This window comes from Pelodiscus sinensis, chromosome 1 (assembly GCF_052426305.1).
Source record: "Pelodiscus sinensis isolate ZL-2025 chromosome 1, ASM5242630v1, whole genome shotgun sequence".
In the NCBI taxonomy this organism is placed as follows: domain Eukaryota; kingdom Metazoa; phylum Chordata; order Testudines; family Trionychidae; genus Pelodiscus; species Pelodiscus sinensis.
The window spans coordinates 65,117,747-65,132,238 of NC_143052.1; the positions used below are offsets into that span (position 1 = coordinate 65,117,747).

Genomic DNA, 14,492 nt, shown 5'->3' on the forward strand with positions numbered 1-14,492 from the left:
CACCAGGGAAATCCTTGGTGAACTTAAGCACAAAAAGGGAGCTTACAAAAAGTGGAAACTTGGACAGATGACTAGGGAGGGGTATAAATGTATAGCTCAAGAATGCAGGGGAATTATCAGGAAGGCAAAAGCGCAATCGGAATTGCAATTAGCAAGGCATGTGAAGGATAACAAGAAAGGTTTCTACAGGCATGTTCATAGAATCATAGAATACTAGGACTGGAGGGGACCTCGAGAGGTCATCGAGTCCAGTCCCCTGCCCTCATGGCAGGACCAAATACTGTCTAGACCATCCCTGACAGACATTTATCTAACCTACTCTTAAATATCTCCACAGATGGAGATTCCACAACCTCCATGGGCATTTTATTCCAGTGTTTGACTACCTGACAGTTAGGAACTTTTTCCTAACGTCCAACCTAAACTTCCCTTGCTGCAGTTTAAGCCCATTGCTTCTTGTTCTATGCTCAGAGGCCAAGATGAACAAGTTTTTTCCCTCCTCCTCATGACACCCTTTTAGATATCTGAAAACTGCTATCATGTCCCCCCTCAATCTTCTCTTTTCTAAACTAAACAAACACAATTCCTTCAGCCTTCCCTCATAGGTAATGTTCTCTAGACCTTTAATCATTCTCGTTGCTCTTCTCTGGACCCTCTCCAATTTCTCCACATCTTTCTTGAAATGTGGGGCCCAGAACTGGACACAATACTCCAACTGAGGCCTAACCAGCACAGAGTAGAGCGGAAGAATGACTTCTCGTGTCTTGCTCACAACATACTGTTAATGCATCCCAGAATCATGTTTGCTTTCTTTGCAACAGCATCACTCTGCTGACTCATATTAAGCTTGTGGTCCACTATGACCCCTAGATCTCTTTCTGCCCTACTTCTTCCCAGACAATCGCTTCCCATTCTGTATGTATGAAATTGATTGTTCCTTCCTAAGTGGAGCACTTTGCATTTGTCTTTATTAAACTTCATCCTATTTACCTCAGACCATTTCTCCAATGTGTCCAGGTCATTTTGAATTATGACCCTATCCTCCAGATTAGTCGCAACCCCCAGCTTATTAAGATCTGCAAACTTAATAAGCATACTTTCTATGCCAATATCTAAATTGTTGATGACGATATTGAACAGAGCCAGTCCCAAAACAGACCCCTGCGGAACCTCGCTTGTTATGCCTTTCCAGCAAGATTGTGAACCATTAATAACTACTCTCTTAACATGTTAGCAAAAAGAAGGTGATCAGAGAGCGTGTGGGGCCCCTACTGGATGAGGGCAGTAACCTAGTGACAGATGATGTGGGGAAAGCTGAAGTACTTAATGCTTTCTTTGCCTCTGTCTTCACGGACAAGGTCAGTTCCCAGACTAATGCGTTACGTGACACAATATAGGATGAAGGTGGACAGCCCTTGGTAAAGAACAGGAAAGAACAGGTTAGGAACTATTTAGAACAGCTAAACATACATAAATCCATGGGTCTGGACTTAATACATCCGAGGGTACTAAGGGAGTTGGCAAATGTCATCGAGGAGTCTCTGGCCATTATCTTTGAAAAGTTGTGGAGATAAGGAGAGATCCCGGATGACTGGAAAAAGGCAAATGTACTGCCCATCTTTAAGAAAGGGAAGAAGGAAGATCCAGGGAACTATAGGCCAGTCAGTCTTACCTCAGTCCCTGGAAAAATCATGGAGGGGATCCTCAAAGAATCCATTCTGAAGCACTTGGAAGAGGGGAAGGTGATCAGGAATAGTCAGCATAGATTCATGAAGGGCAAGTCATGCCTGACCAATCTGATTTGTTTCTATGATGAGGTAACTGGCTCTGTGGATATGGAGAAGTCAGTGGATGTTATATACCTTGACTTTAGCAAGGCTTTTGATACAGTCTCCCACAACATTCTTGCCAGTAAGTTAAGAGAATGTGGATTGGATAAATAGACAATAAGATGGATAGAAAGCTGGCTGGAAGGTCGGGCCCAGCGGGTAGTGATCAACGGCTCAATGTCAGGATGGCGGTCAGTTTCTAGCCGAGTGCCCCAAGGTTTGGTTCTGGGACCGGTTTTGTTGAACATCTTTATTAATGACCTCGATGAGAGGATGGCTTGCACCCTCAGCAAGTTTGCAGATGACACTAAGCTAGGGGGAGAGGTAGACACGCTGGAGGGAAGGGATAGTGTCCAGAGTGACTTAGACAAATTGGAGGATTGGGCCACAAGAAATCTGATGAGGTTCAACAAGGACAAGTGTAGAGTCCTGCATTTGGGACAGAAGAATCCCAAGCACTGTTACAGGCTGGGGACCAACTGGCTAAGTAGTAGTTCTGTAGAAAAGGATCTGGGGGTTACAGTGGATGAGAAGCTGGATATGAGTCAACAGTGTGCCCCTGTATCCAAGCAGGCTAATGGCATACTAGGTTGCATTAAGAGGAGCATTGCCAGTCTATCCAGAGATGTGATTATTCCTCTTTACTCGGCTCTGGTGAGGCCACATCTGGAGTATTGTGTCCAGTTCTGGGTCCCCCATTATAGAAAGGATGTGGACGCATTGGAGAGGGTCCAGCGGAGGGCAACCAAAATGATTAAGGGGCTGGAGCACGTGACTTATGAGGAGAGACTGAGGGATTTGGGTTTGTTTAGTCTGCAGAAGAGAAGAATGAGGGGGGATTTGATAGCAGCCTACAACTTTCTGAAGGGAGGTTCCAAAGAGGCTGGAGAAAGGCTGTTCACAGTAGTGATGGATGGCAGAACAAGAAGCAATGGTCTCAAGTTGCAGTGGGAGTGGTCCAGGTTGGATATTAGGAAAAACTATTTCACTAGGAAGGTGGTGAAGCACTGGAATGGGTTACCTAGGGAGGTGGTGGAGTCTCCATCCCTAGAGGTGTTTAAGTCCCGGCTTGACAAAGCCCTGGCTGGGTTGATTTAATTGGGATTGGTCCTGCCTTGGGCAGAGGGTTGGACTTGATGGCCTTCTAAGGTCTCTTCCTGCTCTATGATTCTAGGATAATCAAAATAGTATTTTGTTTTTACAAATTATATTTTTTTCAAGTTTTGTGGTACTAGAAATCTAATTTACTGAGCTAAATCTGTGAAACGAATCAGGATCTAATTCTTCCTCTGTTTTGCCCTTCACTTCTGAAGGGAACTGGTGTAAGAAACAAATCCACTCCTATTCTGAAATTTAAGATATTGATTGCTGATTATTAACATACAGACTCTTGCCCAAACTAATGCCCTAGCAAATAACCTGTAAAATGCACTAGCATGTAAAGTTTAGATTATTTTTAAATCACCCCATAAAGCATGGAAAGGTTGGAAGAAAGACAGTGATGTTTTAAAATGTACCCTTTTATTTTGTTGTCCAGAGTAAGATCCTCAGCATTTTCTTCCAATTTCTGAGCTTCTGTTGACTCCTGTTTATTTTCTTTTTCTTCATCTTCCTCCAATCCTAGTGTCTGATTTTCCACTTGTTCAGCACGGTCTTGTTCACCCCAAGCTAGACGTCTTTTGACTGGTACTGTGGGGGCATCTGACATGCCTAACTTCTCTGTGTTTTTCTGTTGGGGCTGTTCTGTTGAATCAGGTTGCTGAAGTAGGTTTTGGCTTACCGACATCTGTTTCTCAGAAACTCTGTAAAAGAAAACAGTGTTTCACACCAAATACTGTATTCCCTTTCTCCCTCTTTCCCTCCCCCACAATTTACTAGGTATGAATGTGTCTCCATAAACTGAATTATCCAATTCAATAATCTATCAGAAATTAAGAATTTAGTTATTAAAATGAACATAAAATTAATCAGTCATTTAAAAAAAGGAGCTTAGAGCAGCCGTCTAAGTCCATACTTCAGCACCTACTTGATTTTCCGAAATGCTGAGCACTTAGCAGACTTCAGTCACTGGGAATGATTTAATGCTGAACACTTTTGAAAATTAGACTGGTGTTAAACTTTAGAGCCTATATTAAGGGTCTGTCATTTGAAAATCTTGTTTTTTAAATTGCTCTCAGAAGTCAAGCATTTGTGCATATAAATGAGACTAGTGTACAAGTATCCATTTTGCACAAAAACAAATCAGCAGGTTTTGACGATCAGACATTATGGTGTAATAAACACTCTTAGTTCTCATCTTGCTTTTATTATGGCTGTAAATATACAAATAGATCAATTATTTTCCCCCCTCCCCAATCCCATGCCTCCAAGACACTGCATGGGAGAAAGAGCATTGTATATAGTATCTCATACAAAAGTTTTGTGCAATCAGATTTAAAGCGAAGTAACCAAACTGCTTTTTTTTTTTGGTTAAAAAATAATTACCAATACAACATTATTAATACAAATCTCTAAAACTTATTAGCAATAAATAAAAGATTTAGTATCTGTTCAATACATCTTTATAATCTCCAGACAGCAGAGGCAAAAAAAAATGTGACTGCATATTAGCTTTTTCTTCATTCTAGAAAAACAGTGCAGGGGGACTACATTTGCTAACCACAATCCTATTGGTTTGTTGCTACAAAAACACTAATACACATTTATGTAGGCATGACAGTTTGCATAACAGATGGTTAGTCAAGGCCAACTCACCTTCTGTAAACTTCTTTTCATGTGCTAAATTAAGAGGTAATTGATTCAGTAATAAGTGATTAATCAGTTAATAAGATAATTCCGTCAATTAGATGTTGACAGTTAAAAGGGAGACAGGAAGAAAGAGAGAAAAAGAAGGGCAAAGCAACCCAGGATTGCAAAAAGAGCTCTTTTCCCTTCATCCTCACCTCTGCCTAGAGATTAGGATGAACCTTGGGGAAAGTCTTACCCTGCAGACACAATTCTATGAGACAAATCAAACACTGGGGCACCTACACAATAGTGTGCAAGGACTGCTTGTCAAGTGAAACACAAGGTGTGGGGGGAGCGTATGCTATCTATTTCTTTCAGTAAATATAGTCAACCTTCTTATTTGTGTTCTCAATCCATTTCAACAAAATTTTGTAGGAAAGTAATTGACTTTCCATCTGCTCTAAAAACATTTATGCAAAGTCTAGTAAATATTAGGGATCGTAGAATTCTGTTAAATCTCCATTTATTTTTTAGAAATTGAGTTTTTACAGCTACAGTATTGCATTCCCTTCACATCCAGAGTAAGCACCTTACCCAGCAAGATCTAGAGCTCTGATGGTGTTGCTGATGGTTTCTTCTGAACTGGAATTTGAGGATACTTCCCACAGTCTGTTGTTATCTGAGAGAATCTGATTCAGATGATCACGAGAGAAATGAGTTCCCTGTACTCGTTGCCGGTAAGCCTCTGCTTTCTCTCTAAGTTCCTTCACCTGCATATATAAATGTGTCAGAATGCTTTACAATTCAGTTAAGTTACTGTGAAGTGTCGTGCTAGATAACACCAGTTACACACAGTACAAGACCAGTCACAGCAAAAATACTATAAGGTGCAATACAAGCAACAAAAAAAAAAAGTTAAGCCAAAATAGCAAATGTATTTATTTAGAAAGCATGTGTTTGAGCAATCAAGCTAATGCATAGTTATCAATTATTTATGCAATAAGCATGAAAAGAATTATGCAGCTTCTATGAACAAGCTTAGTGTCGGATTCTATTTTTCCTTCAGAAACTATGTAATTGTTCCAAGCATTAAAATAAGAACTTAGGTGCAACCAACCTCCATATACCACATGTAATTTAGGATGTTTTGAGAATCCTAAGGGGAGGAAGTACAAAAACAGTCTTAATATTTCTTTTTTACATCATCACATGTTAACATAACTACTGTGTGAACCACTGTAAAACTATCACTATAGCTCTATGCTGCCTCCTTGAGATTAGGTACAAAAATGTTACTGTTATATTTTGGCAATATTATGTGTTTCTTACAGTCATGCATTAAGCATCTGAGTCTAACAATCTAAAAGGCCATTATTTTTAAATCAGTAACTTTGGAATACTTCAAGGTGGATGTTTAAGTGAATGAAACCTACTCATATGTACAAATGTGTTTGCAAGATCTGTAACTGGGACCATGAATCTTTGACACTACAATAGTCACCTGCTTTAAGTCTATACAGAACCTAGCACAATGGGGAACCAATTTTGCATTGGGTTTTTAGATGCTACTATAACATCAATAGCTATAGCATTCATGCTAAGATACCAGTCAGTGTAACATCTAGGCAGGAGATGGAACACATACATTTAAGAATAGTAAGATATTACTTTGGGTCTTAAAATATAAAAATAGTTTAACTCCTTAGTTTTAGTCACTGTACTGTCAACTTTATTGCCAAAAATATGTTCACAAAATTATGAAGCTAGATTTGAGAGCTCCCCCATTACATAACAATGTTTTACCATCCACCCAAATACCATTTGCTAATACACAGTGTCAAAAAAAATCGTACTTATATTGTTATATACTTAAGAATATAAGACCCTGATAGTAGTATTATACTGATACTAGTTGGTGGAAAAGGTTAAAAGCTGAGAGCTGGCATGTTTTGTATTAATCTCAATTAGTTTCTTTTATTTACCCTTCATTCACATATTAGATTTCTCTGTTTAGACTAAGAATTATACTAAGGGGGCCAAATTCGGCTTTCAGTTGCACCCATGTAATCAAAGTGAAAATAACTGCATAGAGAAGTTAGAAGTCTCTGGTGCTTGCACTGATGTAACTGCCATCTTTGGCTAACTGAACCGCTCAGCTTAAAAAGAAAACAAACAACTATTCTTCAGGAATTTGTCATTCAGTCTACAGCACTCTCGATAATACAATGACATTTGTAAGAACATTCAGTTTAAGCAGAAGGATGAAAATTAATGATAGCTGATAGGCTGAAATATAACAAGCAAAATGAAAATTCAGAGCAATAGAACTCTGCAGGAGGAGGAAAGACACACTGAGAATGCTCTGCCTCCGATGATTTGTGAAGAAGTACAAAGAACAACCAAGTTCTTTCAATGACCTAGGAGGTAGCATTATCCCAGCAGGACACAGACCCTAGACAGTCCTACTGTGATTATGAATTACCTCAAATTAATTTTTAAAAGGATAATTCAAAGTGATTTTTATTCTACTGCTGAAAAATAACCCTTACTAACACATATTAGAACTATTCCTGGAAGCAATCAGTACAGCTAAGGCTATACTGAGATTGTCATAACCCATGTTTTTGCATATTTAGAACACCTTCTTTGGGGGATGAACTTGTTTGTGAAGTCTCAGCTCATAGGGGAACTTCTTTGAAAATTTTGAGAACATCTTCAACTGTTCAAATTATAAAGGGCGAAAAAATAGTGTTGTCTATGGGGGTGATGAAGTACGACCTCTGACTGACATGTGTGTGCTGGATCAACTTAAAAAACAACAAATGGTCTGGTAGCACTTTATAGACTAACAAAACATGTAGATGATATCATGAGCTCGTGCTACCAGACCACTTGTTTTTTAAGTTGATCCTGTACAGACTAACTCAGCTACCCCTTGAAGCTTCTGAATGTGTGCGCTGGCAAGTGTAGTGTAGATACAGTTATGCCAGCAAAACTGCACTTTTGCTCAGGAGACACTTATGTAAGTTATGTGGGAGGGGATTGCTAATGTGCATCTTCTGTTATCTCTGAGGCGACCCCCTGCTCAGATGTACTAATGCTATTTCAAACTAGATTCTCCAGTGAACAATAGACAAAAGTGGTTTTGGATAAACACCCTGGTTTTAAACTGACTCATTGCCTTCTTCCTGATTCAACAAATTGACAGGACTCTTGGTCCACAGAGGACCCTTATTATTTGGAAAGAGTTGGAAGTACTGGATCTATTGAGGCTGGATGCTTGTTCTGAGCTGAAGCTCTGATGAACTTGTAACCACAAACAATCCCCTTGGGCAAAAAGTTGAAAGACTGCTCCTGACAAATCCATGTTAGAGTGAATAGTGGTAAGCATATGAGCATGCATATAAGTTATTTTATTTTTAATATATTTTCTCTGTAATACTTTTTACCTTAAGAATAAAGTAGGTTTGCATAAAAAGTGTTATGTGGTACCTTTTAAATGAAGCAATTACAGGCAGTCCCCGGGTTACATGGATCCGACTTATGTCGGATCCCTACTTACGAACGGGGTGAGGGAACCCCGAACTAGCTGCGCCCCCCCCCCAGCAGACCGCCGTGACACACCGCGGCGGTCCCGCCGCTCGTATCTTCCGCGGCGAGAAAAGCCGCTCCGCGTCTCCCTGGTCTGCTGGAGGGGCCCCCCCAGAAGACCAGGGAGACGCGGAGCAAAGCCACGGAGGACACGGGCGGCGGGACCGCGGCGCATCTGGGCGGTCCCGCCGCCCGCGTCCTCCGCGGCGAGAAAAGCCTGGTCTGCTGGGGGGGGGAGGGGAGCGCAGCTAGTGCGCCTCTCCCTCCCCCCCCCCCCCCCAGCAGACCAGGCTTTTCTCACCGCTGCTCAGTTTCAGCAGCGGCTGAATCATGACGCCTGGGGTAGAGCAGCTGGGGGGCTGCCAGGTTGGTCCCACAGCGCCGAGTTGTGGCGCTACTGGACCAACCCAGCAGCACCCCAGGTGCTCTGCCCCAGGCATCCCCAAGTCAGCCGCTGCTGAAACTGACCAGCGACTGACTACAGGAAGCCTGAGGCAGAGCTGCTCTGCCCCGGGCTTCCTGGAATCAGCCGCTGGTCAGTTTCAGCAGCGGCTGACTTGGGGACACCTGGGGCAGAGCAGCTGGGGTGCTGCTGGGTTGGTCCAGTAGCACCGAGGAGCTACCCAGCAGCACTCCAGCTGCTCTGCCCCAGGCGTGTCCGATTCAGCCACTGCTGGTCAGTTTCAACAGCGGGAGAATCTGGACGCCTGGGACAGAGCAGCTGGGGCGCTGCCGGGTTGGTCCCCGCAGCGCCGCACCTCAGCGCTGCAGGGACCAACCTGGCAGCATCCCAGCTGCTCTACCCCAGGTGTCCCCAAGTCAGCTGCTGCTGAAACTGATCAGCGGCTGATTCCAGGAAGCCCGGGGCAAAGCAGCTCTGCCTCGGGCTTCCTGTAGTCAGCCGCTGGTCAGTTTCAGCAGCGGCTGAATTGGGGACACCTGGGGTACAATATGTACCAGTTCCGACTTACATACAAATTCAACTTAAGAACAAACCTACAGTCCCTATCTTGTACGTTACCCGGAGACTGCCTGTATATGAATTAAACATCTCTGAAGAGAAAGCAAGCACATGTGCTTGAGAAACCTGTCTGTGCTGGGAATAACACAGTGAAGGTAGAGTATTTGGGCACCCTGGAAATATCCCTGTTAGGAGGAAGACAGATGCAGGTTGCCACCCAGAAAGACTGGCGATCTGGAAACTTGAGAGTGGGGTGTCCTTGCTGGGTCAACGAGAGGAAATACAGATGTAGCTGCCATGACTATAACAGCAAAATTGCAGTTTTGCCATATTCTGCATCTGCTCTAGAAGCACGTTGCCAGAATAGAATAGCTATACATGGAAAATCTTCAGAGTGTAGATTTAACCGAAGAACTGGGAATGGGGATAAAACCTACAAACAAATAAATAGATACAGGAGATAACTGGCACAATTTTGTTATAATATTTAAATTGGAGATAGAGATAAAATAAGAGGAATGGCTGGAATGCAGGTATCAGTAATATTAGAAAATGGAGGAAGGTGAACAGGGACAGTCACAACTGGCTATGATCATCAAGCAATGTTTTCTAGACATCAGAACACAGGTCAGTCTTAAGGAGAGATTTGAAAGTGGTAAGGTAATGATTTTATAGATCTTTTCATGAAACTTTTCCCATGCATACAGCGTGATATGGAGAAGGCAGGATGATGGTTGAGGGGAGAAGCTGACAAGGTTGGCAGTAAAAGTGAAGATGGTGGATGACAGTGTGATAAGCTACAAGATCAGGTAGGCAGAAGAGGACTAAGTTGTGAAGGGCTTTGTGTTGTTTATATTGGTTTATTTCGGGAGAGAGAGAAGTGATTGAAATTGGTTTTTTATTTAACTGGTCATGCTTTAACTTTTTCTTTTTTAAATCTTAAGGATTTAAACTTGTCTCTCTGTTTTACAAAAAAAATCTATTTCTCATATGGTTGAATGCTTTTAAATTGCAAATGTATCTGAAATATTTTGTTCAGTTCTATTTATTATTTGTCATGTAGGGCCTGATCGTGCAATCCTTATCTTGCAAATAGCTAGCTGTGAAGCAAGGATCAGATCTATAAGAATTATGTTTTAAATTAACTCCTCTAGAAGTTAATTTAGTTATTCTTGTACCTTCTCATGAAGCTTTGTACATTCCCAGCTTTAACTTACTTTTCCAGCATTCTTGCTCTAAGAGCTAGACTGTGCTCTCTGTCTGATATGTTCACAAATAACTCATAAATCAGAATCTGAATGGCACAGCTCAGTCAAGGAAGATGAAAGAAAAAGTTGAACAACTTTTAGGGTATGTCTAGACTACATGGCTCCATCGACGGAGACATGTGGATAAGTTTACTAGACATAGCAAAATGTTTCACGAGGCATAAGGGATCTGACGACAAAGGGATCTGAGGTCAGTTGATCCCCATCTAGACTACCGCGCCGTGCCGACAAACAGCTGATCGGCACAGAGCGGTGACCATTTTAATGTAAATGAAGTGGCAATTATTTAAATCGCCACTTCATTTTGCTATGTCTAGTAAACTCATCCACATAGCTCTGTCAACGGAGCTATGTAGTATAGACACACCCTTAAAGTATACACTATAATATATATATTGTCATAACTAAAAGAGAAACCAATGGGGGGGAGGAAAGAGTGTGTGTGTGTGTGTGTGTGTGTGTGTGTGTGTGTGTGTGTGTGTGTGTGTGTGTGTGTGTGTGTGAGATAAACATGAGATTAGTAAATAACATTTTAATATTAAAAGACCCTTGCTTTTTCAGCCATCCAATCCAAACCTTTAGTTAGTTATGAACATAGCGGGGAAAATCCCTCAAGTTTTGTTTTAAATATTTTGTCATGGAATTTCTTTATTGTCATATGAACATAAGAATGGCCATACTGGGTCAGACCAAAGGACCATCTAGCCCAGTATCCTGTCTGCCGACAGTGGCCAGTGCCAGGTGCCACAGAGGGGGTGGATCAAAGACAGTGATCAAGCAACTTATCTCCTGCCATCCTTCTCCAGCCTTTGACAAAGAGAGGCTAGGGACACCATTCCTTACCCCCCGACTAATAGCCTTTAATGAACCTAACATCCATGAATTTATCTAGCTCTTTTTTAAACTCTGTAATAGTCCTAGCCTTCACAGCTTCCTCTGGCAAGGAGTTCCACAGGTTGACTGTACACTGTGTGAAGAACTTTCTTTTAAATCTGCTACCCATTAATTTCATTTGGTGTCCTTTAGTTCTTATATTATGGGAACAAGTAAATAACTTTTCTTCATTCCCCCTCTCCACACCACTCATGATTTTATATACCTCTATCATATCCCCCGTCAGTCTCCTCTTTTCTAAACTGAAAAGTCCCAGTCTCTTTAACCTCTCCTCATATGGGACCCATTCCAAACCCCTAATCATTTTAGTTGCTCTTTTCTGAACCTTTATCTTTTTTGAGGTGAGGAGACCACATCTGTACACAGCATTCAAGACGTGGGCATACTATAGTTTTTTATAGGGGCAGTAAGATAGTCTTCGTCTTATTTTCTATTCCTTTTTTAATAATTCCTAGCATCCTATTTGCTTTTTTGTCTGCCACTGCACACTGTGTGGACGTTTTCAGAAAACTATCCACAATAACTCCAAGATCTCTTATGTGATTAGTTGTAGCTAAATAAGCCCCCATCATATTGTATGTATAGTTGGGGTTATTTTTTCCAATGTGCATTATTTTACACTTATCCACATTAAATTCCATTTGCTATTTTGTTGCCCAATCACTCAGTTTGGTGAGATCTTTTTGAAGTTCTTCACAGTCTGCTTTGGTCTTGACTATCTTGAAACTTTGCCATCTCACTGCTTACCCCTTTCTCTAGATCATTTATGAATAAGTTGAATGGGATTGGTCCTAGGACTTACCTTTGGGGAACACCATTAGTTATACCTCTCCATTCTGAAAATTAACCATTTATTCCTATCCTTTCTTTCCTGTCTTTTAACCGATTCTCAGTCCATGAAAGGATCTTCCCTCTTATCCCATGCCAATCTAATTTATACAAGAGCCTTTGGTGAGGGACCTTGTCAAAGGCTTTCTGGAAATCTAAGTACACTATATCTACTGAATCCCCCTTGTCCATGTTTGTTGACCCCGTCAAAGACCTCTAATAGATTAGTAAGACATGATTTTCCTTTATAGAAACCATGTTGACTTTTGCCCAACAAATTATGTTCTTCTATGTGTCTGACAATTTTATTCTTTACTACTGTTTCAACTAATTTTCCCAGTACTGACATTAGACTTACTGGTCTGTAATTGCCAGGGTCAGTTCTAGAGCCCTTTTTAAATATTGGCGTTATGTTAGCTGTCTTCCAGTTCTTGAGTACAGAAGCAGATTTAAAGGATAGGTTACAAACCACAGTTAATAGTTCCGCAATTTCACATTTGAGTTCTTTCAGAACCCTTGGGTGAATGCCATCCGGTCCCGGTAATTTGTTACTGTTAAGTCTTTCAATTTGTTCCAAAACCTCCTCTAAAGACACTTCAATCCGGGACAGTTCCTCAGATTCATCACCCACAAAGGACGGTCCAGGTTTGGAAATCTCCCTAACAGCCTCAGCCGTGAAGACTGAAGCAAAGAAATTATTTAGTCTCTCCACAATGGCTTTATCATCCTTGATTGCTTCTTTTGTATCTCAATCGTCCAGGGGCCCCACTGGTTTTTTAGCAGGCTTCCTACTTCTAATGTACTTAAAAAAAACATTTTGCTATTACTTTGAGTTTTTGGCTAGCTGTTCCTCAAAAACTCTTTTGCCTTTTTTTGTTACATTTTTACACTTAATTTGGCAGTGTTTATGTTCCTTTCTATTTACCTCACTAGGATTGGACTTCCACTTTTTAAAAGATGCCTTTTTATCTCTCACTGCTTCTTTTACATGGTGGTTAAGCCACGGTGACTCTTTTTTAGGTCTCTTGCTATGTTTTTTGGCTCCAGTCACTGTGCCTTTTAATTTCTGTTTAACTAACCTCCTCATTTTTGCGTAATTCCCCTTTTTTAAATTAAATGCTAAAGTGTTGGACTGCTGAGGTGTTCTTCCCACCACAGGATTGTTCAATGTTATTATATTATGGTCACTATTCCCAATTGGTACTGTAACAGTTACCTCCTGGACCAGATCCTGTGTTGCACTAAATCGAGAATTGCCTCTCCCCTTGTGGGTTCCTGTACCAGCTGCTCCAAGAAGCAATCATTTAACGCATCAAGAAATTTTATTTCTGCATCTCGTCCTGAGGTGACATGTACCCAGTCAATATGGGGATAATTGAAATCCCCCATTATTACTGAGTTTTGTATTTTGATAGCCTCTCTAATCTCCCTTAGCATTTCAACATCACTATCACTGTCCTGGTCAGGTGGTCAATAATATATCCCTACTGCTATATTCTTATTAGAGCATGGAATTACTATCCATAGTGATTCTATGGGACATGTTGATTCATTTAAGATTTTTACTTCATTTGATTCTATATTATCTTCCACATATATTGCCACTCCACCACCCACATGACCTAGTCTGTCCTTCCAATATATTTTATATCCCGGTATGACTGTGTCCCACTGATTGTCCTCATTCCACCAGGTTTCTGTGATGCCTATTATGTCAATCTTCTCCTTTAATACAAGGTACTCTAGTTCACCCATCTTATTATTTAGACTTCTAGCATTTGTGTAGAAGCACTTTAAAAAATTGCCATTGTTTATTTGTCTGCCCTTCCCTGATGTATTAAATTCTTGTATATGTGATTGTTTCTTGTTTGATCTGGCCCATATTTTATCATCTCCCCTCCTCTCTTTCTGACTAAAGCCTAGAGATTCTCCATCAATGGACTCTTCTCTAAGAGAAGTCTCTGTCCAATCCATGTGCTCCTACACACCAATCGGCTTTCCCCCAACTCTTAGTTTAAAAACTGCTCTACGACCTCTTTAATGTTTAGTGCCAGCAGTCAGGATCCACCTTGGTTTAGGTGGAGCCCATCCTTCCTGTATAGGCTCCCCCCCTCCCAAAAGTGTCCCCAGTTCCTAATAAATCTAAACCCCTCCTCCCTACACCATCGTCTCATCCACGCACTGAGACTCTAAAGTTCTGCCTGCCTACCTGGCCTGCGTGTGGAACTGGAAGCATTTCTGAGAATGCCACCAAAGAGGTCCTGTAACTTCCAATTAGCATCTCCTGTGACTCTTCATAAACAAAATACCTCCTGGGAAAGGCCAGACAACTGGAAACACAGGTCTATTGTCCTAGAGAGGGATTGTGCTCTTTTCTCTTACTAATGAAAGGCT

General features: G+C 41.3%; 1 protein-coding gene across 2 annotated transcripts in view; it reads right to left on the reverse strand.

The window, feature by feature from the left end:
- The window catches only part of SAXO6 (stabilizer of axonemal microtubules 6), a 44,029-nt gene that overhangs the window by 13,108 nt on the left and 16,429 nt on the right, over positions 1–14,492 (reverse strand). The window contains exons 8-10 of one of the 2 annotated variants that reach the window (XM_075931414.2): positions 5,674–5,712; positions 5,151–5,326; positions 3,347–3,631 (exon numbers count right to left, since the gene is read on the reverse strand). In XM_075931414.2, coding sequence (XP_075787529.2) covers positions 3,347–3,631; positions 5,151–5,326; positions 5,674–5,712 — 500 coding nt within the window. The remainder of the gene's footprint in view (positions 1–3,346; positions 3,632–5,150; positions 5,327–5,673; positions 5,713–14,492) is intronic. The other variant, XM_075931421.2, reaches the window with a different exon arrangement.